Source organism: Siniperca chuatsi, linkage group LG15 (genome assembly GCF_020085105.1).
Source record: "Siniperca chuatsi isolate FFG_IHB_CAS linkage group LG15, ASM2008510v1, whole genome shotgun sequence".
Taxonomy (NCBI): Eukaryota; Metazoa; Chordata; class Actinopteri; order Centrarchiformes; family Sinipercidae; genus Siniperca; species Siniperca chuatsi.
This window is the reverse complement of record NC_058056.1, coordinates 17,915,680-17,943,226: the sequence shown is the minus strand read 5'-3', so window position 1 is coordinate 17,943,226 and position 27,547 is coordinate 17,915,680. Positions and strand designations below refer to the sequence as shown.

Sequence of the window (27,547 nt, the reverse complement as noted above, 5' to 3'; positions counted from 1 at the left end):
TCCTGTAAAACATTGTTGACAAATGTAAAAATATGTTGATCTCAAGTTGTGCATCTATTTAGTGTATTATTCACAATTTTGCCCTTAAAAAATCAAGGGAATGAAGACAAGTCATACAAAGACACATTAATTCAAACACAATATGTCAACAAAGCATCAGTTCTCTGTACACTTGACTTTATTTTTTATCCTTTTCCTCTTTTCACGCCTCTCAAAAGGTTAGCCTAACCAATTTTTAAAATATACATTATCACTGTGAATTTGCCTTGATGCAGCTTTTGGGTAATTAGGTGACAGAATTCATTATAAAGCCAATGACTCACAGCATGTTGCAGGATGCTGGAGCCCGAGGTCTCCTTCCGTGCATATCTAGAAAGGAGCCACAGTCACGTGTGTCAATGTGTGGATGGCACCCAGGAAAAGACCCAGCTGAAAGCACCACAAAAGAAATTAATCAAGGAGGCAGGTCAGTAACAGCAGAGCTATAAATTGCATGTAATGGAAAGGGTGTGTGTATGTTTGTGTGTTTGTGGAGGTTTTTCCTTCAAGGTGGAAGTGACCTCAACTTGCTCCGCCCACCTCCCACTATCTTTCTGTCCCTCTATCTTTATCTCTGTTGCTCCCCCACACACGATGAATCAAGGGATTTTATCCTCATAGTGTTTTTATTTGTTCCTTTTTCTCCATTTGTGTGTTGTTCATTAGTCTATTTCCACAATCAGAGTCATTGACTTGGAAGAGGCCAGCAGAGTAGGTCTTACTACACAGCAGGAAACATTCAAACATCAATTCACTTAAATTCAAAGGGGCTTTATTGACATGGGAAACAGACATTTACATTGCCAAAGCAAGTGTAAAATAAAAACAACAACAAAGAAAAATGTACATAAGAATTGTGATTTTGCTGTTATATATATATAACATATACATATATATATTGTTGTATATATATAATATATACAAACAGATTAGTAAAAAATAAATAACTTACAATAGAATTGTAGACTTGCAGTTAAAAATAATACAAATACAAATACATGAAAACTAAATAAATACTTTTTACAATTAAATTATTTTTAATTTTTTTTTTAAATTAATGTAAATGTGTGTGTTTGTGTGTGTGTGTGTGTGTGTGTGTGTGTGTGTGTGTGTGTGTGTGTGTGTGTGTGTGGACGTCATTCACTGTCCCTCAGGTCGTAGCATGTTGATACATGTTGATACAGATCTGCTATGTCTCCTTCTCCCAGGAGCATTTAGCTCTTTGAAATCTGAGATTACAGAGTTGAACTTGTTAAAGTAAATGTTTCTTAATGTTTTACATTGTAGGAGGAAGTGCATCTGTTTCAACCTCACCTGTCGAACAGTGACCACGTATTCTGTTTCCTTTTAGTTGCCAGGATTTTTTTGTGTCTTCCTTTTTCAATTGCCAGCTTGTGGTCACTGAGCCTGTACTTGGTTTCTGTCACTGACAGTAGAGAGATATTCTGCCAACTCATAATCTCTTTTTAGGGCCAGATAACATTCTGATTTAGTTTGGCTTTTAGTTTCTTCTTTCCAATGTTTCAAACAGGTTTCTTTACATTGCGTTATAATTTGGTTTACTCTGATTGGTGTTTGCAAAGCAGTGTTGTTGTCATCTATCTCTTGACAAACATGTCCATCAAGCATCGAACAGTGTATCAAGATGTCCTAAAAATAATTTGTATTTATAATTTGTTTTACCACATAAATTTCAGTATATTCACATTCCTAGATGAGTATTTTTGTGTTTCAAAAATAATTACCATTTAAAGTATCTGAACAGTTTTTACGGTAAAAGGGGATATACAAATTAGGATTACAAACATTTTTTAAATAATGAAGTCCCATACAACACTGCCACTATATACAAGCTCAGCAATAATCAACACCTCGCTCTGCGTATCTACTGCATATTATTAATCTGAGGCAACAGGAAGTCTTTTTTGACCTTCACACCCTCCCAGTTATAAATATCTTAATTTTTTACACATTATATCATATGATGGCATGTTTCTGATGAATCAAACAAGGGGCTAAAGTAGGTATGATGTTGCATTTTGGGGTATTCCACTTTCAGCACCACATGTGGCGCAGGGCTAGAAAAGGAAAAGAGAAATGTGATTATTTAACACCTTTAAATCAAAATAATAAGATAGTTAAATATATATTTTATTTTTCTCTATATTCATAAACTGTGATTCTACATTTTCAGCCTCAAGTAGGTGGGTGGGTTGACACATTATCATTATTGCTGTACTTATTGGGTCATACATAGCAATGTACTAATAGACAACATTTGAAAAATGAACAAGTACGCCAAAAAGCAACAAGGAGAAAATAACTGTAATCCCCTTCCCTTCCCTTTAATCTTCACTTGCTTGCCTCCATTTAAACAAATCAAAACTATTTTAAAAATCAGCACAAAATGTTTATCTTCCTGTATAGCTCTTTGCTTCCTCCCTTTACTTCTTTTTGTTTTGTGTACTTAGTGTGGAACTTTACACCTGTCAACTGTGTTATTCTACAACCTGTAGGAGGAGAAAGGCAACAGTGATGGGTGGCTGCTCACGTCTCATTGCACCCAAAGGCCTCCTTTATTGACTGGTCACAATGAAAGGTGAGAAGGAACAAGTGACAAGTGACCTTGATGGCTGAGGAACAGACTTGTGATTTGTTATACTTATAGTTCTTAACCATCCTCATGATGCTGTATAACTAAGCTGTATTATCATATTATCATACAAATGTAGTTTTAGGTACAGTTGAAATTAAATTTGCACATGCAAAGTTAATGTGATGTTTTAACAAGACTGGAGTTTGTATGAAACAGAAAAAAACGTTTATTCATTTTACTTTGGCAAAGTATTTTCATCAATCTGGCCTTTAACCAAATCATGACACATTGCCAGAGTGAGTAATTGAACATTCCTGGACTTCTCTGATGCCAAAAGGCATCTCTTATGGCTCCAGTTTTTTCTGGTATACTGACAGTTAAGGAAACATTAACTGATGTCAAGCATCAGAGAGTTGTAGCGTTATAGCTCTTTCTCCTCCTTAAGAGAGCTATGCAATTTACCCCGAGGGTGCTGCAGAATCACAAATCCATCAAACGTATGAATGTGCGTATGAATGAGAACAAAGACTTGTGTGTCTCACCCGGAGAGAATGGCCTTGCATGCATGGGCACACATCCTAATCTTACCAAGTGTAAATAAAGGCAATCTCAGTGACAGTAGCCATAGCTACAACAGAAATATCACTCTGTTGCAAACAGATCACGTAGAGGGATTGTAATAGTGAATCCTGACACTTTCAATTCCCTTTAAACATGTTCAAAATGGCCATGAATCACCCACTTAGCTACATTATGATAGCAACTCTATAATTTTAGCAACACTATCTGTCAAACCACGATTTTACCCTGTTAATTCTGGTCTGACTGAGATGTAAGAGAACAAATCCCTGATCCTGCCATATGAGATTATTGTAAAAAGCAGAATTAGCAAGTAAAAAAAGGTCCTTCATTTAAATTTCTACTCAAATTAAAGCATTAAATTCATTACCATGGGAGATACATGAGGATCAAATGTACATGTCCTGTGTTTTGATCATGGCTCATGGAGCACACCGGCCAAAGGGGGCATTAACCAAACTATATTGAAAAAAAGGCTGTTTCAAGATAATTCAGCTTCCTGTTGGTGAAGTGGGTTTGTAAACTGACTTTTAAACATTTTCAACAACTGAACCTAATATGCAGATTTTTTACCCACGTTAAAAGTTGACTGATACAGTGCTTCTTGTTAGCGACAAGTCTAAAAACCACAAAAACAAAGAAATACAGCAGAGTTAGAGATTAAATAAACTCAAATAAGGCATCCAAGGAGACAAAAATGTCCTTTTATTAACCAGATGGAAACAGGTTAATTTGATACACAATCACTCAAACTGATTACGCCTGATCTGCACTACTGGAGTCTATAAAAGCCTTTTCCAAGAGTTTTTTTTGGTTGCTTCAGCTGTGCCACATTTTGATTTGTTTTTACATTTTGCAACTTTTTAACACACTACAACTTTCACAAAAGTTTATGTATTTGGTCTAAATGGTGAAAGCTACAGCCAGTTTGTAACAATAATTTCAGCAAAAGGAAACTCCAAAAAAAGCAAAAAAGCATTATGAACCATGATATTTTTGTTACCTGTAGAAAACTGAAAATAGAGAACATTAAAATTAAACACACACATTACTGCATTATAATGAAAGAGTTGCTACCCTCCTTTAAGTGATTATAATTTCCCCACACTGAAGATTTTGAGAGGATGTTGCCAGAACAAGGAATTGTTGTGAGGAAGGGAGAAGTGTGGAAGTGCTGAGAGCGACAGGGCGGATGTTGTAGAGGAAAGGTTGGAGGGAGTGTCAGACAGTCACCTGGAGGAGCCCAGCGTGCTTGACATCAAATGCAACAGGAGAGAGAAAACAGATTTCAGCGTGACAACGTGTCTGGCAGCTGAGATACTGAAGTGAAGAGAGGTGGAATACGATGTCATCTAAACCAGCCAAGAAAAACTGACAAATCAAGTTCATCATGTGTCACTGAAGTACCACAGAGGGCTTCAACTCAGACCAGGAGTTGGGTTTGAACTTAAGACAGATTTTGGATTGAATGGGGTTGACAACTACAGTAAAACTGTTTAGTTAAAGATATCAACTGTTGTGGCGTGCTAGTGGCCTATAGGGTTTAACACTGTAATTGCTCCTCTCTCTGTCTTCATTTCTTGTCACCTCCTAATCTGTCCATGATCAAAAACAAAGGAAAGAAATGCCTGAAGAAATACTTCAAGAAGATATCAATTGTGAACCGACATCTACAGTATTTTCCTTCACATTGATGCAGGAATAAACCCTTTAAATCTGAGTTTTCATAAAATTGGGATACTGAATAACCCTGAGACAAGACTGCAAATACTGTAGTTAAGACACAAACCAAAACTTCTTGTCCTCTAAGGCTCAAAAATTACACGACAAAGGAACATTATTATTTTCATGGGGACATGTCTCTTTATGAGTCTATTATTTTTTCTTATATATCTTCAGTCTAACAAGAGATTAAGAAATGTCTTAAAATACAAATATGTGGTAAAGGGAGAGAAAAACATTGCCCAACATGGAGAAATATATAGAGAAAAAGCTACTTTTGATGCTTATTAAAAATCAATAACCTGAATTCATGTCAAATCAAGTTTTTATTTTTGAGTGAAGGTGCAGTTTTTTTAATTGAAATGTTCCTTTGATCATGTCCTAAAGCGGGGGTCAGTAATTAGGTTCAGCCTTGGGTCAGTTTTTCCAGTATTGTTCAATGGGAGGCATTTATATGATATCAGTGTTTTGTTTGTTAGAATATTATATTTTTGAATATCTTATTTAATTTCAGCATAAAACTGCTTGTTTTAGGATTGTGTCTGAGGGACGAAGTCATTTCGTAAGTCAGGACTAACAGAGTTACAGAAGCTTATGTTAATACTCATTTGGTAAAAAATTACCCATATGCGTGATATTATGTATTGCACTACAAGACTGCAGCATTAAAAGTTGCATACAAAGCAATACAAAACTGGACAATAGATACAACAATACTAAAAACAAAGAGCAGACGCAACTGAGAATGGAAGCATTTGCCATATAGTTTACAGAAGTATCATCTATCTGTCAGAAATATCATGTTTAATTGATTGTGATTAATCATGTTGATGATACATATACATATGTACATACAGTATATTCATCATATACGTATCTTCAAAAAGACTTTTCTTGATCGGAGGAGAAAAAAGTGTGTTATCTTTAAATAATCAAGTTTGTAGTGAAAACAAGGTATAATTATTAAAAATTAGACAAATGTTCTTGCAATTCATTCTGGTTAGAGTTGAAAATGACTTGACGCCCTTGTAGAAAAAAAAATGCTCAAATTTACAGGGGTCTTTTTTAAGCAACTTTATGTCGTACAAACTAATAATCCAGAACAAATTCATATACTTTGAAAGGAATCACAGTGAAACTAACTAACCGGCCAATGCTCTCTGCTTCTCTGTTCTCCAATGACTAAAGATAACTGCTATCATGGCTGAGTCAGATGAGTCAGGTGTTGCACATGGGGAAAGTGGGAAAAAAAACAAGTGAAAGACAGTGGGACAGTTTGGATTATAGACTGGGAGATAGCTGGGGAGAGATGTGTCAGAGAAAAGCAGATTTATAAAGGGTTTTAGATTAGAATAATGAATAATTTGAATAGGCAAAACGGCATGAAAATTAATGGCAGCAATAAAGAAAGGAAAACGATTTCAGGCTGATGAGGCAATGAGGAAGGAAATATAGTTGGAGCAAATTGCTGAATGTAAATAAAACCATATTGACAGCCTCATTTATTCATAAAAAACTGTTGTAAATACAGTAAAACTAGATATTTTCTATTCTTAGTTTATGTAATGTTGTTATCACCCAACAATAATGCTATATTTGTCCATCTGTTTCCTTTTTTAGCATGTGCGTTATCCCTGCGGCACGTGTATGTGTACATTGCCCTGACTATTCCCACAGCCTGCATGCCAACACCCAGCATCAGTCACAGCTGCTGTAGCTGTGCATCCTGATTTAAGACCTGTTTTTTCCTTCCTTCCTGTCCAAAGGCTTGTTGCATGAGTTGGACCTCTAAATGACAAGGTCTGGTCAGTACACACAGATTCACCACTGATGTTTTATCCTTAACCTTAACTATAGCACTGTGGCTCACATTGCACTCTACCTTTTATTCCAATGAGAATCATGTTTCTATTACGTGTGTGCATACAATCAGATCACCAGTGTAGACTGCGGTCCCATTTATTCATCATGCCTAAGAGGGAGCAGACTCTCACAGTTGCATTATGGGGACTCACCTCCCATCTGGGGACATACAGCCATTCCAGGTTAATCTTCTGATGTTTTTTTTAAAGACCTATGATCAAAGTCTGTGTGTGCATGTGTGTGTTTATATGTTTGTACATGCATGTGTGTTTGAGCTGCAGGGACATGTGTTAGTCTGTGTGTGGTTACTGTGTTGTGCACATACCAGAAAGACCACCTCTGTGATCCTTGTTAATGTATCATGTTGTTAAAATAAAGATAAGAGAGGACAACGTTTATGGCATACATGAATTTCTATATTAAGTGTAACTGCTGTAATAAAACAATTTGTGCAAAGGTAACACGGAAGAGATTTACATCTGAAATGATCAAATATTCCAAGTGTAAACAGTGTAGACAGCTTGCTGCGCTTCCATAATTGTCCACTAGAGAGCTTCAGATATCCATGTTTTAAAAAGATCAGTTTGCCACACCGAAGACACAACCCACAAATCAAATATAAAATGTCTGTCATCTGACTTAACATCAGCATTAATACATTGCATGATTTTATTGGCTGACTTTTTTATTTTAAAATCATAGTACTTCATGGGATAATCTTCAGAATCAGAAAGCTCTCTCTGATGACTTTTATTTTTCCTCAAGAATGCAGGAAATGCTAAATGTTGATTTCATGAGCAGTTTGCAGCCATGACAAGAATTTAAAATAACATTTTCCTCACAGAAAACACTGAACTCAAACATACAGAATTTAATTTTAACTTGAGACATCCACAGATTTGACAATGGCAGTTGTACATTGTAAATGTTATCTGTTATTAAATTATTCTTGAGCCCTTTATTTTCAAATTCACAGCATTTTAGATCATAATCTGTTGGTAGTGAGTAATCTTCCAATATAAATGTATAGGGTTTACTGTTTTGTAATGGGATGATGGTACTTATAGAAAGGAACAAAAAAAATTGTCTGTTAAATGCAAATACGCCCTCCCCTGATCCACACTTGTCTGACCAAAAATACAAAGAGTGTTGCAAAAAAAGCTGAAGTGAAACCACAGTCAAATTAATTTATTCAAATGATGTATGGCGTCACATTTGCATTAAAATCCCTTTATTTTCCTTTGACCTATTTAGGGAAGGTTTCACACAACAAGACAACTGTGATGTTTGTATACTCCACCTCCACCAATACTCCACCTTAGAACATCTGTTCCCCATGACTCGCTGCTGATAAAGGGCATTTGCTGATGTTAATAAAGTACCTCCATAGCAGAGATACACAGTATAAGCAAAGTAAACTGTCAGTTTAAACGTGTTTGTGTGTGTGAACTGCAATTGGGATTTATCAACTTTGACGTTTAAGACGTGTATGTACAGGCATGATTTTGTGACTTCACAACTATTTTGGAAGCCAATTAAGGTCAGATAAGTGATGTGGTACACATACTGAGAATTGACTTTAATCTATTTCAAAAGTAGGCGACATCTTGTGTGCAGCAGTTAAACTTAAATATTTGCATTTTCATAGGTTTTGTATTTGTCAAGGAAGGAAAGGGACTGGATGTAATTTTTAAAAATGTTTAAAAAAGTGATAATTGAACTTTTTGTATAAGAATTATTATTCAAAGCATAGTATTTTTACATTTTAAATATTCATGTGTTCATTAGGAATGTTGGCTTGGGGCAGAGTGCCACAGAAAAGATATCAGAAAGCTTTGAGAGACAGACTAACCCATTGTTGGTTTGGGTTTTTAATGAGATTTATTGACAATAAGAAAAATATATAACACCACTAGCTTTATCCTATAACAGCTGACAACGTTTGCCATTTGACAACTCACACTTGAAACAGTGTCTGTAATTGTGTTGTTAACTTTTTATTATTGACTATTCTCTTAATGTCTAACTGTAAAGTTTACCACAAGGCTGTTACATTATTTAGTCCTGTGCTTTATTTAACCTACACCACACTGTCATCTTTGCTTCTCTTTTTTACCTGGAAGAAGAGAACAACCTGACTGACATTTGCCTTCCCTGTTCTAGTAATGAAGCAGTAAAGGAGAGGGTCTGCAAGGCAGTTGACGCTTGAGATAGCAATGCTGATCTTGTATGGATAGAGGAGCTGAGCAACATTCCTGCAGTCATCCACTAGTGTGCGGAGAAGCATCATAATGTGGATAGGTCCGAAGCAGAACAAAAGGCACAGTAGAACTACTGTCAGCAGCTTCGAAATCTGTTTACGTTCCTGTTCCTCTGTGGCCTGGTTGGATTTCACAGACTCACAGATCCTCCAGGTGGAAAACATCACCAGGAGAACAGGAACAATAAATCCCAGGAAGAAGCGCGCAACATTAGCCCGAGCCAAGTGCTCTGACAGTGGCAGGAAGACATCAAAGCACACTGAGAACTTATTGTTTTCATGGTATGAGTCCTCCCAGGTGACGGTGGTGGCGTTGAAACAGACCACCAACACCCAAATGGAAACACTGACTGCTGCTGCAGTGCCAACTTTCCTCAAGGAAGTGTACTTTAATGGGTGAACCACTGCCAGGTAGCGGTCAACAGCAATGCAGCAGAGGAGAGCATCGCTGGTGTAAAAGTTAGTGAAGAGAAAGTAGACAGATAGCACACAAACGTAGCCTCCGTGGGCCCAAACTCCTCTCCACAGGAAGTCCAGCCACAGAGAAAGGCCGATAGTGAAGGTCAGGTCACTCAGGGCTAGGTTGAATAGATACACACCAAGCTCGTTCTTCTGTCTAATGTGCTGCCAGGACACGAAGAGGGAGAAGGCGTTGGACGGGATGGCAGTGATGATGATAGCCAGGTAGAAAAACAGAAATGACCTCTTCCTGGATGTGCTGTCAGCCGAGTAACATTCTGAATAATTGGTGGCCAGTGTTAAGTTTTCCATTGGAGATGTGGTGTTCATATGCTCACACCTTGTCGAAAAAACATAGAAAGAAATAAGGAAGGAATACAACAATGCATATTAATTTAAATTAAAGGGGTGCTCCACAGATTCTACACATTAAATTTAGTTTACTTGTCAGAGAGTACTATTCCGCCTTTAAAACAGTCTTGGCCTTCGCCTTCCCATGATGGGAGCTTAAAATTAAACCCTGATGTGGTTAGGGTTATTTTGATTTGGTGACAACAAACGTTTAACAGAAAGCCTTCGTTACAAACTCGGGGTATGAAGTTTGAAAGACAAGGGCAGTCAGAGAGAATCTATCGAAAGATGCTATTAAGTTGCATTATGGGAAATATAGGATTTAGGCTTGACCCATGCTTGAGATTGAAAGTCAGGATATCTCAGCCTCTGCTGTTTTGATTTTGACGTGAAAAAAACCCCACAATGTCCCATGTGAGCTCCACGTAGTGACATACTACATCACTGGGGTGACCCTTCACAAATTGCTTTACCTTACTGTTGAACATTTTCATGACAAAGTCTTGAGATTTCCACCTTCCAGGAAACTTTTCCTTTCAGTACATTTTATTAGATTTGGAAAATCTTCTTGCCGGATGTAGTAACTCTGAGTCCAGATTGGTAATCTATCAGTGTGAACACTTAATCTGCTTTATTTTTTGTCAAAGTTACGTCATTTTCTATTGTAAACTACTCAGTAGTCTGCCTAAATTCACAATTTATGTAGCTGGTTCTCACTTTTTTTTGCAAGGAGGCCATTTCACAACACATCCTGCTGGTAAATGCATTACCACATGACAGCAATGTAACAAAAACAATTGTTGATCAAATGTTAACTGTGATGGATTATCTATCTAGAACAGGTTTCAAGTCTAAATGTGTTTTCTTTCCACCTTGCTGAAATAAATGGAAACCAATGGCACCCTGGAAGATGGGATATAAATCTAAAAACCTATGCTTTGGAGTGGTTAGCAATAATCTAGAATGGACCTATACATTAGAAATAGGCGAAAACATGAAAAACCTTTGGTATACCTTTAAGCCTCTAAGTGTCAACCATAAACATACATTAACCCAGCAAGTATTTTATAAGGAAAAGCACAATTCAACTCATATGAATGTCTACTTACTCTTTATTCAGTTGTAATTCCACTCCAAATTCTGTCCATAAAATGTATTATTATTAAAATGAAAACATTAAAACAGATGCAGAGTGGATTCATTCAGTTTCTTGTCTTCCACTGCTTAATCAGCCAGCTTAAAGAAACAGGAAGAGTCAGCAGCTGCCTCCTTGTTGTCCCTGACTACCGTATGTCATTTACTGGGTGACAGGCCATGACAGAACAAACTACCGGTGTTAGAGGACCACATGGTAAATTTAATTAGGCTACTAAGTCTACATGGGACTGCTTGTCTTTATGTTTGGTGTGTCAACATAGACATGGACTGAAATTAAATACACATCTGCTTGACTAATTGTTTCCATAGCGTAGTTATGTTGTTATGGCTGAGCCTACATGCTACTAAAGGATAAGTACACATATTTTTTTTAGTCTGTCTTAAAAACAATGCTCACATGTCCATATGTACATTGAAAGCGTTATTGGTTGCTGTAATTGTTCTTACTCAGATCGCAGATTATTTACAAATTTACACAAATATTTTTTGGGGCATTTTGCCTTTTTTGGACAGTGACAGCTGCAGATAGAGACAGGAAAGGTGGGGGGAGAGAGAGAGAGAGAGAGAGAGAGAGAGAGAGAGAGAGAGAGAGAGAGAGAGAGAGAGAGAGAGAGAGAGAATGTCTGCTATTGAACTTAAATAATCAATCAAAAATCTATTAAGAAATACATGTAAATGTGACCTTGTTTACACCACAGTCAAGCATTGTAAATTACAGTAATAAAAGATGATGATTTGTCCAATAAAACATCAACACAAAGTATCATAACATTAAAGGCATCAGCGTGTGAACACTAAGTTTCCACCTTTGGTATTACCTCTTAAATTACACAATCCCAAATAATTATTTGTTTTCCATTTCATTTGCAGTGAAACAAATAGATAATTCAGTTGTTAGGAAACTGACTGAATTCCAGAAGAGCTCTCTGACCAAATCCTCCTAATAAAAACTGCTCTACCTTTCTCTAGAGCTTTCCTAATCTCTTTCTGAGCACTCTCACTGATTAAACAGTATATTATAGGATCCAGTGTACTGTTTATGGTGGTCATGGCAACTGTGACCAGGTATGGATCTCTGAGCCTCACAGCATAGACGCAGACCCCGGGCTCCAGTATGGCTCTGAGCAGCATGACAGTCTGGTAGGGCACAAAGGCCACTATGTAGGTTAGAAGAAGGAACAACAACATCAGTCCCACTTTCCTGCGCTCCTCTGCCAGGATGGAGACGCTCTGTCGGAGAGATTGCACAATCTGCTGAAAACAAAAGGTCATGATGAATATAGGGACCAAGAAACCCAGGGTGACTCGCGTCAGGGCGATGTTGGCATCTTCTTGTGTCATGGGTATTCTCTCCTCACACAAGTATCTTGAGGAGAAAGCTTGCAGCGCCCCTGTGTGGTCAAGCAAGATAATGTGGATGGCAATCTCCAAAGTCCAAACAGCAATACTCACAGCTGCTGCTGTCCGCACCTCTCGGACCCAGTGAAAGTGGAGAGGATAGACCAATGCTAGGTAGCGATCAAAGGAGATGCAGCAAAGGAGGCCTGAGCCGACGTAAAAGCTGTTGTGCATGATCACAGCCACTAAACTGCAGAGACTACCCAGAGGCTTCAGCAGGGCCAGCTCAATCCACACAGGCAGAGAGATTGTGTAGAGCAGGTCAGAGATGGACAGGTTGACAAGGTAGACTGCCGTGCTGTTCCCATTCCTCATCAGCATCCAGGCTACATACAGAGACAGGCAGTTTGCTGGAAAGCCCACAATAAAAAAAAGAGAATAGGCAGCTGGATACATGTGCTTTTCCAAGGAGGACTCCACAGTGCAGGAGGTAGATGTGCTTGTCTGGTTGAGATGACCTGCGTCCATCCTAACACGTTGATGACCAAACCTGAATGTGAATGGAAATGGAAACCTCTTGTGTTGTATTGTGTGAGATAAGCTCTGCAATGCAAATTGTTTCTGAAGGTTTGTAGGATTAAATGGAAATGACACTGTCTAAACGGCTGATGAGATTTACATAATCATGTACTCAGCAGGAAGTCACAACTCTGACTGTATTACAATCCAGAGCATGTAACAGTTTGGTGCCTGGCTTAGGGGCACTTTAACAGCACACACTGCCAGTCACTAGGATCAGACCAATGGTGGTAGAAACCATCAAAGCTAATTTACTCAGGTACTGTACTTAAGTACTTGAGTATTTCTATTTTATGCTACTTTATACTTCTACCTTACTGCATTCCTTAGGGAGATATTGTACTTTTTACTCCACTGCATTTATTTCACAGCTAGTTACCAGTGGTTTCCAACCTTTTTGGCTTGTGACCCTTTACAAAAAAAAATGTTTCACCAAAGAAACATTTCCCCTCTGAACTTCTTAGATGTTTTTATTTAAATAATTGTTTGGCCCCAAGAGGGAAAAGTATCTAATATTTCTTAAAAAAAGAAAACTTAAGAGGATAGTTTTAGAAAATTATAATGACATGATAATGGCATTGATGCATCAATATTAACAATCTGATGATATTATGTATAATAATATATTAGTCATTGGAGGACATTTTTATTTTGATAAGTTCACTTTTGAAGTGTATTTTTCTAATAATACTTCTGTACTTTTAATTAAATAAGATTTGAAATGCAAGACTTTTACTTATATTGCAGTATTTTTACATTGTGGTATTGGTACTTTATCTGAATACTTCTTCCACCAAAATAAACAGGCAACAACTGGTTTCTCTATACAAACTATGTAGGAACATAGTTTGTTTCCAGGAACAGCATGTATTTACATATCCTATCATCCCCTGCTACCAGTGCCAATGTGGTGCAGGGAAGGATTCTGTTTGTTCAGTTGTGTTTCATTAAACTGAAATATGGCAAAGTATTGTGCTCCTGAAACAAGCCAGGAACAGACAGCCTGCTAAGCAGTTCCACAACTGAAATATTAATCTAGTTGGTTGCTGTTTACATTACAACAAGAACCTGTTGACAAAAAGAAGCTGAAGGCAGGAATGTGTTTGTTATTTTTAGTCTAATATCAAGGGATCACAGCTGACCAAATAAATGCTGGAGGTACTAATTTGTGCAACACACCCCATCTGACCAAATGAACAATTCATAGAGCAGGCACTTTTTTAACAAGTCCTTCTTAGAGGAGAGTCTGAATATGTGCAACACTGAAAATCAATTAAATAATCTGGGAAAAGGGTGGACTTTAATTTACATTTTAATTATGATGTACATTGTATTTCAACAGTTGTGTCATTCTCTAGTGGTTTCTAACAGCACAATATACATTACACTGTGATACAGATATATTTCAACAAATACAGTTACTAGGAGAGGCTATGTTATAGACATAAACAAGGTTTAATCTGACTAAACAAAGTCGTGACACTGATCTATGATGTGTTGAATGAAATAGAATCTCCTGAGACTGAGAGCATTAAAAGAGTATTCTGTCAATTTAGCATTGCACTTCTATAACATCGTTGACAGTGGTGGAATGAAACTAAGTATATTTACTCAGGTACTGTACTTTAGTACAAATTTGAGGTACTTGTACTTTACTTGAGTATTTCCATTTTATGCAACTTTATGCTTCTACTCCTCCACATCTCAGAGGCAAATATTGTACTTTTTACTCCACTACATTTGTCTGACAGCTTTAGTTACTAGTTACTCTTCAGATCACAATTATTTATATCCTTCCAAATTTGGTGATTTTGAATTTGACTTTCAAAGATTCATTGATTACAGATTACAGTGGTTCTCACAGGACAGCGACGCTACAAACATATTATGATCTTATAGAAGAATATGATGCATTGCTGTAGATTAAACTACCCAACTGTATATAATTACAATTAGCACAACCTTAAACATCTACAGCAGTAAAATGCAACATGCACATTAACGCAGCAGTAATATTAATCCAAAAACATCATACACTGAGGGACCATTTTACTGCATAATGAGTACTTTTAATACTTTAAAGTGGTCATATTATGCTTTTTGGCTTTCCCCCTTTCCTTTATTGTGTTATATATCTTTTTTGTGCATGTAATAGGTTTGCAAAGTGAAAAAGCCCAAAGTACACCCCAAAGGGAGTTACCCTCTCCCACAGAAAACTGCTCCTGAACTGCCTGAAAACAGCTCGATCGTAGTCCAGCCTTTACTTTGTAACGTAGCTACATCACTATGTAACATGTGTCATAATGCACTAATTGAGCAGTTTCCACAAGTACACCTAAATATGAAATTAAAATAATGTTAGATACCCTCTAGGCAGTCAATAAAGTTGTTATTGTGATGTAGAGACAGTGCACAGTTAAAATGTTATGTATGAAAAATATATTTGTTACAAATTAATAACTTACCACTCTGAAACGTCGTGCTCCAGTCTCGGTTGTGAAGCTAGTTCAGGTTGTTGGAACATGTACGGTTGAACCATAACGGCTGAACCGAAGCCATAGTTACCGGCTGAATTGTTTTGGATCGTACCTTGTTCGTCAGGACTCTGCTTGTCATTGGCTAGTAGTCCTTAGCTATGTACTGCACATGTGCAACTCCCAACAAATATCAGATAGAAGTGAGATGCCTCACTCGTTAGCTACAACAAAACACAGGGTGAAAAGCAGTCCTGCAGCAATGTACAGTATGAGCAAAAATATGGTGTTTTTTTGAAAATTAAACCATGGAAACCTATTCTGCAACAACCCCAATATAAAATGATGAACTTTAAAATGAGCATAATACGACCACTTGAATGCAGGACTTACTTTTAGTTGAGAATTGTCATATTGTGGTATTACCACTTTTTTTTAAGTAAAGGATCTCTTCAAAACCTGGTGCTTACATTAGGTGTATTATGCTAGTAGTGGCTGATGTAGCCTGGAGCCTCTAGCCTCAAGCAGAGATGAGGAGAGGGCTCACTTTTTTCAGATATTTTTCATTTTTCAACCGATGTCTCTTGAGGTGATTTATCAGATTTCACACAGCTCCCTCTGGAGCCACAAAAGGCTTCATACAAATTTTAGTAGTACTCCTCAAAAGATATGTAAAATTGCTGAGATCTGGGATCATTGGTGAAAATGATTCTGGGGACTGGGCAGGAACCACGAGCTTGTCAGTTATTCAGATTTTAAACAAATCACCTGACTGCTTGTGTAACATCCACGATAATTTCCAGTGTGTGTATACAGTTTTTCTGTGCAATGAGGGATTATTGCCAACATGTTGGGTGAACTCACTTTTACTTCCAAAGTGGTTTAAATAATCTGCCTAGTGTTGGCTTGTTAACAACCTGCCTGTTGTAGCGATGACATTGTGTTCCCAGATCTCAGCAATTAACTTCATCAGTTATCACAACCAAGAAAAGAAAATGAGAACTGAGATATAATATACATAGGAGGGGAAAAAAGAAAGAAATTAAAGTCTTTTGCTGATAAAAATTTCAATTTCTTAAATAGACTACAGTCCCGAACTAGACGGAACTCATTATTCTTCGTGGAAAGTGTCGTCAAAACTTTGCAGTGCTGACAAACATTGTAAGAGCATGTCTTTATAAAGTCACATAGGTATAAGTTTATTCGTATTGTAGATCAGCAAAAGGTTAAGTCTTGCATTTATGCCCCTCCAGGAAATACATTAAATTGATTAAGCAAATAGTTTCACAATTGATACACAGAGCTTGTTTCAACAACATTGACCTTGTACTCTAAAAAGATACTGACATGACTGTGTGAGTCACTACTCTTCAAGTTACTGTGACTTTGAATAGTAAAAATAAACTGTGCAAAGCAACAAATTGTAAACAAACATGCAAATGTATGCACAGTGTGTAGATAGCAGGTTGAAATTTGGTTTTGGGGTCAAAGAAAGGGTGCATGAGTTACAGAGTCAGAAACAGGATATAAAATGTGGCGGGGTTTGTTTTTGGCTGTTTAGCATTAAAATATCACAAGACAGTCAGAGCAACATGACTGTCTTGTGAAAGTACAGAGAAACAGATTCAGACCCGTGCACACAGACAGGTGTGGAACATCTTACCAGATTGCACCCAGCAGATCAGGAACGCCAGGAGTACCGCCAGCACCAGATAGGTGGCCTTATGCTCCATTTTCTGGGAGTTTACCCTCTCAATTAACTGGTTATTCAGAGCTTGAATAATCTTGACAGTGCAGTAGGAAATAATAGAAATGGGGATGATGAAGCTGAACACAGTCAGTATCCCCTCAGTCAGCAGGTATTCAGTTTTGGTTGTATTAATATAGCAGGTTAAAATATCACAAGACAGTCAGAGCAACACCATGTGAAAGTACAGAGAAACAGATTCAGACCCATGCACACAGACAGGCGTGGAACATCTTACCATTAAAGTGTCATATTAAGACTAAAAATCCTTGTGATTACACAGAGACACAAAGTCTGTTTCTATCTCTTTTGTAAATTACATCCATTATATTAGTTTGTGCCCATTATTTCTATGCTGTTTAATTATGTAGCAGTGTTATTATTTATTCATTATTATTATTATTATACAGGAAAAGATTAAAAGAAACATTACAGATTTTAAAATGTGTTACATTTAAACTGGTCTGACTCAGTTAAAACTGGTTTACAGCAGGTTCCTGTTCTGCAGCGCATAAAAGATACATTACAATAAAAAATAACAACAGAAACAAGACAATAACAAGACATAAACAGCTGACACTACAGTGTTAATGGCAGATACAGTAATTTGAGTCTCATATCCGAGAAAGCTGCACCAGAAGTGCCAACAGAGAGAGAGAGAGAGTGAGTCACATCTAATTTCTTGGGCTCAGGGGCCTGTTGAGAAAGGCCAGATACACTAAAACCTAATCTCGCATTTAGGAGTATGAGACCACATCTTCCCATCCAACAATTGTACATCACAGAGTGTGTTGAGAAAGGTTTAAAACTGGGAACAGACCCCAACACACTAAGTGTAGTGTGACTGCATACACCAGTCCTATAGCCTTTGCGTCATTAACCTCACCACCCTCCTCTCTCCCTCCTCTTTGCCCTGGAGCAAAGAATCAAAGAGCGAGTTCAAACACCACCATATTGAGCAGGATCTGATGGGCAACCTTCAAAGGGGTATATCATGCTTCTAATCAGGTAAACATGCCATTGTCTTGACTTCACCTTTTTGCAAACAGCGGTTGGAACACTAAATAAAAGGCATATATTTAGACTACACAAACATAATGGGGAAATAACCATGTGAAGTTGTAAAAAAACAAACAAAAAAACAAACTTCTCAAAGCCTCTCAAAAAAATCACAAACTTGCAGATTGCCTTGAGGTATTCTCAAATTTAAGACTTCTTGACAGGGTTGAGCGCATGGAAGTGATGTTGAGGGTCGCTGTTCTCTTAATGCTCCACTGCTTGAAGACTTCCCAAACTTTATTCCGGAAGTTCTTTCCTACAATGACGTAGAGGATGGGGTTGAGAACACTGTTGAAGAAGGCTAAGTAGGTGAAGATTTGGTTGCAAATTTTTATGCCATTGATGAGGCTACACCCTCCCAGGACTTCAGCTCTTACAAGCAATTCTACTATCCTACCCAGGTGGAATGGCACCCAGCAGATCAGGAACGCCAGGAGTACCGCCAGCACCAGAGTGGTGGCCTTATGCTCCATTTTCTGGGAGTTTACCCTCTCAAGAAACCGGTTATTCAGAGCTTGAATAATCTTGACAGTGCAGTAGGAAATAATAGAAATGGGGATGATGAAGCTGAACACAGTCAGTATTCCCTCAGTCAGCAGGTATTCAGTGTTGGTTGTATTAATATAGCAGAGAGCATGACTCTGAGAATTATGTTTTAATTCCCTGTAGATGAACGTGGGGACACTCAGGAGCAAGCCCAATCCCCACACCAGCACACAGCCCAGTTTGGCATATTTTGACCTACGAATTCTTTCAAGGGACATTGTATGCACCACTGCCACGTAACGATCTAAGCTAACCAGAACTAAGAAGTAGATGCTGCAGTAGGCGTTCATCTTAATGCACAGGTTATTGACTTTGCAAAGGAACAGACCAAAAGGCCAGTTGAAACGTTTGGATGCATTGACAGCCCAGAAAGGCAAACAAACCATTAGGACAAGGTCAGCAGCAGCCAGATTGCTCAAGTAGATCTCAGCCACGGTACAGGCCTTCTTGTGGAGGCAGAAAACCATCAGGACAAACACATTGAAGATTATTCCAAGCACAGTAATAAGCAAGATATAAACTGGTATCACAGTGTAGATCCATTCCTCAGATTCTCCTTCAGAACACACGTGATTTGTGTGGTTTTGGTCTCCATATATGACTGTGGTGCTGAAGTTAGCAGGGACGCTGTGGAGAGACAGAGGAAGGCAAATAAGACAAAACATTACAACAAAGACAACTTGAAGGTAACTTTGAAAATGTTCTTCAAAATGTTGTTAAAATCATAACATGGAATACTGAGAAACACTGAATTCTGAATAATACTGAACTCTGTGAAATACTGAGTAATACTGGATACTGAAACAATGTTGTCTACTGTGAAATATTGAATATTGAATGACACAGAACTCTGTAAAATAGCTATGTTTTGTCCCAGTTTAATGCGGCTCCTGATTGTGGATTAAAAATAGTGGCAACATTTAGGTTCAATGTGAGTCAGTTTTACAATGATCTTGTCTGGTACACCACTGTGATAGTTCTTCAAATAAGACAGCTAAGGTCTGATGAGTTCTCATAAAACTCTGCATGTCAGTCTGGACAGGGACTTCCAAGGTATGACCTTGTGAATGTGTAATAATGCCAATTAATGGGCTGTTTTTGTTCTTTGTTTTATGTCAAAGGATGTTAAATACTGGTTTTAAAAGACACTCTGACTCTGAGAATTGAGTTGTGAGTTGTGGAGTTATGTCGGAGTTATCTGATTTTGCAAAAAAAAAAAAATAATAATGTCACCTATAATTTGTTTAGTTATTTTTCGGTAATCAAAGCAACTGTACACCAGTTTGATATTACCTGGAATGCACACAAAAATAGAAAATTTCATTTGCAAAAACAACTCTGTTTTATTCTCCTGTAGATCAACTTTTCTCATTTAATATCATCCCTGCTGAGTCAATACACATGTAGACATGATTTACTCCTCCCTCCTCTTTTGTGTCTTTTGTTTGGGGAAGTAATAATGATAAAAAATAAAACTTTATTTATAGAGCACTTATCAAAACAAACAAAGTGCTTCACAGAGAGAGAAATAAAATACCACAGTGAATGATAAAATACATTTAAAAAACAACAATGAAAGAAACAGACAGCTCAGGTAAAATCAGGAAATGCTTTCAGATAAAAATCTTGAGAAGAGACTTAAAAGAAGACACTGACTCAGACAACCTAATTTCTTTGGGCAAGTTGTTCCAGAGCCTCGGGGCCCTGATGGTAAAAGCTCTGTCCCCCTTTGTTTTCATCCTGGTGTCAGGAACAGACAGAGACCCCTGCCCGAAGATCTCAAAGTATGTAAAGGTTCATAAGGGATTACAAGGTCTAAAATGTAGTCTGGAGCCAGGCCACGAAGAGCCTTAAAAGTAATCAACAAGATCTTAAAATCAATCCTAAAACAAACAGGGAGCCAATGTAGAGGCAAAACCGGTGTGATGTGATCGTACCTCTTGGTCCTGGGTAAAAGCCTAGCCTAGCACATTTAAAGAGTAACCTCTTTAAAGAGTAACCTCTTTAAAGAGTAACCTCTTTAAATGTGAATGTGGCACCTATTTACGTCAATGATAAATTAATTCATTTGAATTAATTTATAAACCCCTGGACTTTAATAGCTCCTGTGTTTCAGCAAGTTTTCTGTTCGTGTTCAAAACTTTCTGCACATTAAAAATCTATCCCACAAGTCGTAATTTAATAAGAATAAATTCATTATATTAAAAAAAAAAAAAATCTACCCGGCCTATACTCTGCTGTGCATTAGCCTATGTTATTGCTCAGCTGCTATGGTAGTATCCCCTTCAGACCGTCTGACAGACACAGAGCCCCGTTAAAGTTTAGGGAAGCGGCTGTGTGCGTAAATCTCACCACAAATCTACACAAATGTTAACTTTACCACCTCCTATAAAGTGCAGCTCACAGCCGCTTCAGTGGGAAGCATCCTGGAGTGGTAAGACAAGCAATAGCAGGCTGTTTATTTGTCAGCCAGTGTCAAGACAGTGTTTGTTTGACATTTACTGCATCAATTCTTTCAGCTTATCTTCACCTACATTTGCATCCACTTCAATGTTAAAATATTTTCAATTTAAATGCATCAAGTGTAATTTTCTTTAACTTCATTTTTGTATCAGCATAGTACAAACGGTACAACAGTACTGGTTGTACCGGTCTTACTGCTATCTAAACATTGGGACTAAAGCAGATCGACATCTAGCACTGAACATGTCGAGACAAACAGTGGCAGTCAGAACAACACAAATACCGTTTTTTATTTGATCAGGCTGCGTCTGTATGCCATGTCTAGATTTTACCCTTTTCTGTGTGAGACAGCTTTTTTCCCCATAAAGGTCAGTAGATTTTTATAAAGCGTTTGCAATCTGTCATTCACAGATAATGTTATAATGCACAAAACATTACTGATGATGAACAATGTTGAACTTTGATAAGTTGTTGATGACCCCTGTTAATATTCTAACTACAGTCAATAAATGTAAAGCATAGAAAAGTAATATACAAACCAAAAAAAACTGATGCATACCTTGTAGGCAGAAGAGCCATTCCTCCTGAGGAAGTCCAGATGTGAAAGGTGCAGATACACTTCACTGTTCCAGTGCCTTCTGCTACTGTCCTCTGTCTGTCTCTGACTTGTTCCTATAAAGGAGGAAGGATGATGTCTTACAATTACTTGGGAATATCATTTTCCGCTGTATTGCTCCCACCCCTTAACCCTTCATTCTGTCCCTCTTGCACCCCCAACCCCTTTTATTGCACTATATATAGACAGCAAGTATGCTTGTTGGCAGTAAAGTCTGTTTGCTAACATGTATCATTTTCAAAGTCAAGAATGAGTCACCAGAAGAGATCCACCAGATACGACTATTTTAAACAAAGGGTTGCAAGCTGCTGATTTGGTTCCTGTTTAAAGAGGATTCATGTGAAGTGTTTATCTTAAAAAAAAAACAACCTTGGGAAATATTATGACTACGTGCTGCTTTAGGCATAGTGTCTAATTTCTGGTCACCGGTGTTTGTGTGTTACTTAGTAGCGTATTTTTGCTGCTCTAGCTATCTGCCATACATTTAAACGTGCACTAGTTCTGCTCAAGCACGCCTAGCGCTCTCCTTCTTTTAAGGACTTTCTTATTAATCCTTATTAATTATTTTGCTAGGTACCGTTCTTTATTTTAGCAGCTAGAAATGACTTATCTCTCTCACTCTCCTGCTCTCTCCTGCTCGGTGTGTCAAATGTTTAGCTATTCCTCTGCCTCCTTTAGTGATAATGGCACATGTAATAAATGTTGTTTATTTGTAGCACTGGAAGGCTTAGTGGGGACTCAATCATTAGCTGCTGTAGGTAGCCAGCCCCCAGTAGCCGGTACGGACCGACCAGGGGCTCCCGAAACCGGGGATGCATAGCCCAAAGCAGCAGCCCACGGTTCACCACCAACCTGTTTCTAACAAGTTCTCCCCACTCAGCGACACACCTGCTGAGAAAGCACGTGAAACGTGAAGTTTGCGACACTAACATGTTTATCGGCATGTCTTCATTCCGCCGCTGGCTGTCGAGGCGGTGTCCAGCAAACGATGTGGGCTTTGCAGATAATTGGCGGACTTTATGGGGAAGACCTGGTCTGATTAGGAGAGATGGCATTCATCCCACTTTGGATGGAGCAGCTCTCATATCTTGAAATCTGGCCGAGTTTATTTGTGGACCAAAACCACGATAACTCAGAGTTGAGACCAGGAGGAGTATAACTTTCCTCTGTAAAATACAGTTTAGTCTTTTCCAAGACTCTGGAATGAAAGGCGTTGCAAGCTGGGGAAATGGAAATGCACGGGCACAAACAAGATTAAACCAGGCCAAAATGAATCCTCAGTAATTAACTGTAATTGTTACTGTTATTAGATTTAGACAATAGGCCCCTGGAAATGGATGTCAAGTTGGAAGAAACAGTAGACCAAATTGTTGACAGATCAGAAGTTACATATGAATACTTGAGAGAGTTTGTTTTTTTTTTTACTGCTGCTAAATATCAAGCTGATGAAAAACAACCTCAGACTTTTTTGTTATATATCAATAAGAAACTTTGAGCGTGTTAGCATGTTAACATGCATACAGTTGGTATGGTGACTTGCTCACATTATTTTAGCATGATATGTTAATTTATCTCAAAGTATAGCTAAAGCTTACAAAAATCAATTTACTACTTAAGTAATCTGTCATGAACGGATCTGCTGACAAGTGGAAAGTAAGTGTTGCATAGTGGTGATTTATGAAACAGGAATCACCAAAATCATTTGGAGTCATTCATTGGGGACGATGAACGTCAGTCAAAGTTGACCGTTAGCTAGGCCCAGTAGGCAATTTGTTAATTTTTAACATGGGGGATGACCAAATGGGAAACTCTGAAATAATGTATAATTATTACATTGTATTGTCAAATAAACACTCAGTTTGCTGCACAAAGATTTGTTTTATTTGAAAAATAAGGAGTGAGAACAGCCCAACAAAACAAAAAGTTTAGGAGCATTCAAGGGCACTTTTGCTCCAAGCTCTGTTAATTTATGACTGGACCGCTGTCATGCTGCTGCCAAACCTCTTTTCCAATGTGTGCTTTAGAGAATATTGATAAATTATGGCAAGTGGACCTAGTAAGGCTACTGAGCGTAAGTAAGTTAATTATCCAGGCATGCTCTCATTAGCAGCTTCAGTTAAAAAAAAGGAAAAAATGACTGTTAAAACCTTGCTCTTTTGCTCTTGTTTTTGGGGGTTTTTGGAAAGGCAAAAAGTAAGACCCTCTAAACACTATCACTAGCCCCATGCAAAATGAGTTGGCATGTTGCTAAGATGTTTTCGGGAGGGGTTCAGTAATAAGTGATGATGTCACAGGCCAATCCAGTAAGCGACTTGTTAATTTTTAACAAGGGGGATGGTCTAATGGTAGACAGATAACCACAGGTTCCTATTAATTTTATAATGGACATTTGTGTTGTGATATTTTAACAAACATCCATCAACACGGAAATAACAGCCTCTTGTGTACGAGACTGGTCACTTGAGAGAGCTCCAGCCAGCTCACAGCGGGGTCTGTGATTTTTGGCGCTATTTGTTGTGGTGAAACTATTTACATTTGTAAAACTTGAATAATTTTTATGTGAAATTAAATTATGTTTTTACAGAGTAAGTTATGCATATTTGCAAATCACTCTGTATTTTTGTGGATATGACTTTGCACAACACAAATAAATAAATACATGTTTGTGCATAGTGAGATATTTGTGGGTCATGGTATACATTTGTGGATTGTCTTCTGTGGGTTACAAATAATAAAGTCCTATTTATAGGACAAGGGAATTCTGAATGTAAATGTACACAAAGTACATGTGTGGCCATTCTCTCATGTTAGCTTGCAGAGTGTAAACTGCTTTGAGGAGTTAAAAGAAAGAATGAACAAGAAAAAAAGACATTGACAAGACAAGAACTACATTTCAGTTATCGCTGGTTTTGTTTTATGTATTTAACATTAAAATATCACAAGTCAAGTAACAATAAGGCCATGTAACAGTTCAAAGAGACAGATTCAGATACATAGTGTGTGGATGCAGAGCAAGACACACGTGTCTTTATGGAGACTGTAAACATAAAATCTGCTTCTATTTCTTCTACACATTATGTCCATGATCTCACTTGTCAATTATTTCCATGAAGCATAGTATTAAACATAATCTGATAGTGCTGGTTAACTATAACAGCATTATTATTGTGTTAAGTCTCATGAAATAACAATTTGAGACTCATATCCTGTGTATTGCATCACTTTTTCCATAAGCAGCAACGGAAGTGGAGGACAGGATGTCATGAAGAGTTACATCTGATCCTTTGCATTAAAAATTACGACTGTCTTAATTTGCTCTGTTCTGTTAATGTAAGTGGAGACAACAGAACGTTGATATGTGGTCATATCTGATCCTCTGCGATGATGTCTAGTCCTCCTGTAGATGGCACTAACTTTCCTCCTAAAGTACTGCCCTGAGAAGGCATACAGCAGTGGGTTCAGAGCACTGTTGAGAAAGGCAAGATACACTGAAATCTGGCCTCCTATATCAAGAGTGTGGGACCACAGCGTCTCATCCAACACTTGGACATCACAGAGTGTGTCGAGGAAGGTGAATACCTGGAAGGGACCCCAACACAGTAAGAATAGTAGTGTAACAGCATACACCAGTACTGTGGCCTTTGTGTCATTAATGTGATGAAAACCGACACTCTCCGACCTCTGTGCTAAAGCTTTGATTATGTTCCCAGTGCTGAAAACAATGACCAGAACAGGGAGTACAAAGCCCACCACGTTCATCAGAATCTGATGGGCCAACTTCCAAGGGCTGTCATGACTATAATCCAGTATACAGGACATGGTCTCGTACTCCTCGATGAACTTCACCTTTCTGTGAACTACGGTTGGCATGCTCAGTATGAGCCCTAATATCCACAGGATGAAGCAGATCACCTTGGCATAAAGTGTCCGTCTCAGCCACCTGGCCTTCATAGTCTTTACGAGTGCCAGGTAGCGGTCAAGGCTAATCATGACGAGGGTGTAGATGCTGGTGTAGAAATTGATCATGACGATAGAGTTGACCATTTTGCATAAGGCATCTCCGTATGGCCAGTTAAAGTCGTTGAGGATGTTCATCGCCCAGAAGGGCAGGCCACACAGGAGAATGAAGTCAGCCAGTACGAGGTTGCTCAGATAGATCTCCGCTACAGTCAGTCGATCCTTGTGGGCGAGGAACACCCCCAGGACAAATCCGTTAAAGAGAAGGCCTAACAGGGATATGGTGAAGATGTACGGGGGGATGATGGTGTGGACGATTTCCCATTCTGAGTTAGGAGACTCTGATGGACTGAATGGCAGGGACGTACTGGTGTTTTCAGACCACAGTGTTGCCACAGATACAAGCATCATTTGCTCCATGAGCTAGGAAACAAAAAAATATACAAAACTCATCAGTAATATGCTGATAAAAGTAAAATTATTTGATTTAAAATGCAAATGCATGAGATTAAAACTGAATATGTAAAGTTCATAATTTCCAGTTTAAACAGAATAAAATAAATAAAACATGTTCTAAAATGATACAAAAATGATCAAATGTTGCCAACATAATGACATATGTTTTCAAAGTTTTAGTTCTGCTGAGGAAAACAGGTAGCCACACATTAACAAATTAATAAATTTACCTTGAGTTTAACAAAACTTAAAATCATCATCATTCTGTCAGTATATGTCTCAGTAAGAGGGTCTGTATTGTGTCTTGTTTTCATGTAGTTCCTTAAATAATTTCCTGCAATTAAAGAGGCAACTGACTACATTATTTCTGGTGAGTATTTTACAGTACAGACGCTGATGCTCAAAACAAATAACAGGACGGATCATGAAAAGTTCTTACCGTACGTTTCATAAAAATGTTCCTCCTATGGTCAAAATCTTAATGAGAAAAAACATATCTGGAACAGGGCTCGTCTGTGTATACTGAGCGCTTGGTAAGAGTAGACAGCGAGCGTCATAGGGGAGATCTGCTACGAGCATTTTTGTATATAGAGTTGCATTCTTCCACACCCTTGGCCAAGGAGCTTAATATATCAACTTGTTTATGAAAGAGTCAAAATTTGGTCTGTGCACACATTAGAGACAAGCTGAAACTGCAGTGCACTAAAAATGTTGGTTTCATCAGCACTACCGCAGACTATAAAGGAAAGATTAAGAAAGAAAGTACTGATTTATTATTACTAATGATATGTTTTAGAGGAAGTATTATTTTATTACTAGAAAAGGGAAATTATCTCTTGTGTGATACTAATAAACAGTGTTTTCATGTAATCATAACATTCCTCAAGGCCAAAGGAAAGATTAACTCATTGCATTATGTGCAGTTCATATAAATGTGGTACCCATCCATCTTATTTAACCGATTAACAGGATTATTTCCTGTTTATGCAGTCTGTAGTACCCCTGTCTATGCTCTGATATTGAGATATCCGTAATTAATGCTTTGCTTTTCAATTTATGAACAGTATACTGTTGATCTACAGTTAATAATTTCTAAATGTTTGACTAAATAAGTAATAAAAACTGATTTATCCCTATGCCGATTTATCCTTAATTCATGTGTAATCCTATCCAAATCTATTCGAAATCTATATGATGCAATGGCAATAATAACAAACTTGATATGGCTTAAAAGCAAATAATCAAATTGTATAGACTGCAAAATATAAAAAATATTTTCTGTCAC

At 37.8% G+C, this 27,547-nt stretch overlaps 4 protein-coding genes across 5 annotated transcripts; all 4 read right to left on the bottom strand.

Moving 5' to 3' along the window:
* Positions 1-7,496: 7,496 nt before the first annotated feature.
* Positions 7,497-11,110, bottom strand: LOC122862242 (psychosine receptor-like). The gene is made up of 2 exons (XM_044167589.1): positions 10,979-11,110; positions 7,497-9,858 (listed from the first exon to the last, which is right to left on the bottom strand). Exon 2 carries the CDS (start codon positions 9,846-9,848, stop codon positions 8,880-8,882), a length of 969 nt encoding a protein of 322 aa, XP_044023524.1. The 5' UTR covers positions 9,849-9,858; positions 10,979-11,110; the 3' UTR covers positions 7,497-8,879.
* Positions 10,990-12,963, bottom strand: LOC122862241 (G-protein coupled receptor 4-like). Of its 2 annotated transcripts, none has more exons than XM_044167588.1 (2): positions 12,480-12,963; positions 10,990-12,278 (listed from the first exon to the last, which is right to left on the bottom strand). In XM_044167588.1, exons 1-2 carry the CDS (start codon positions 12,891-12,893, stop codon positions 11,922-11,924), a joined length of 771 nt encoding a protein of 256 aa, XP_044023523.1. In that variant the 5' UTR covers positions 12,894-12,963; the 3' UTR covers positions 10,990-11,921. The 2 variants fall into 2 exon arrangements, with proteins under 2 accessions (XP_044023523.1, XP_044023522.1); XM_044167587.1 differs by having other exon boundaries at positions 11,922-12,281.
* A 3,568-nt stretch (positions 12,964-16,531) lies between these two features.
* On the bottom strand, positions 16,532-21,983 carry LOC122861958 (B2 bradykinin receptor-like). Its single transcript, XM_044167076.1, has 2 exons — positions 21,793-21,983; positions 16,532-19,397 (listed from the first exon to the last, which is right to left on the bottom strand). The coding sequence occupies exons 1-2, from the start codon at positions 21,810-21,812 to the stop codon at positions 18,335-18,337; spliced, it is 1,083 nt and encodes a 360-aa protein (XP_044023011.1). The 5' UTR covers positions 21,813-21,983; the 3' UTR covers positions 16,532-18,334.
* A 2,763-nt stretch (positions 21,984-24,746) lies between these two features.
* bdkrb1 (bradykinin receptor B1) lies at positions 24,747-26,820 on the bottom strand. Its single transcript, XM_044166302.1, has 2 exons — positions 26,702-26,820; positions 24,747-26,229 (listed from the first exon to the last, which is right to left on the bottom strand). Exons 1-2 carry the CDS (start codon positions 26,711-26,713, stop codon positions 25,120-25,122), a joined length of 1,122 nt encoding a protein of 373 aa, XP_044022237.1. The 5' UTR covers positions 26,714-26,820; the 3' UTR covers positions 24,747-25,119.
* Positions 26,821-27,547: the final 727 nt, after the last annotated feature.

Excerpts from the sequence above, each read along its gene's own strand:
- LOC122862242 (XM_044167589.1), bottom strand. The coding sequence starts at position 9,848 with ATGAACACCACATCTCCAATGGAAAACTTAACACTGGCCACCAATTAT.
- LOC122862241 (XM_044167587.1), bottom strand. The coding sequence starts at position 12,893 with ATGGACGCAGGTCATCTCAACCAGACAAGCACATCTACCTCCTGCACT. Across the intron at positions 12,282-12,479 it reads AGGTGCGGACAGCAGCAGCT|CAGATTGTGCAATCTCTCCG; the intron begins GTGAGTATTGCT and ends TTTTGTTTTCAG.
- LOC122861958 (XM_044167076.1), bottom strand. The coding sequence starts at position 21,812 with ATGGCTCTTCTGCCTACAAG. Across the intron at positions 19,398-21,792 it reads ATGGCTCTTCTGCCTACAAG|CGTCCCTGCTAACTTCAGCA; the intron begins GTATGCATCAGT and ends GTCTCTCCACAG.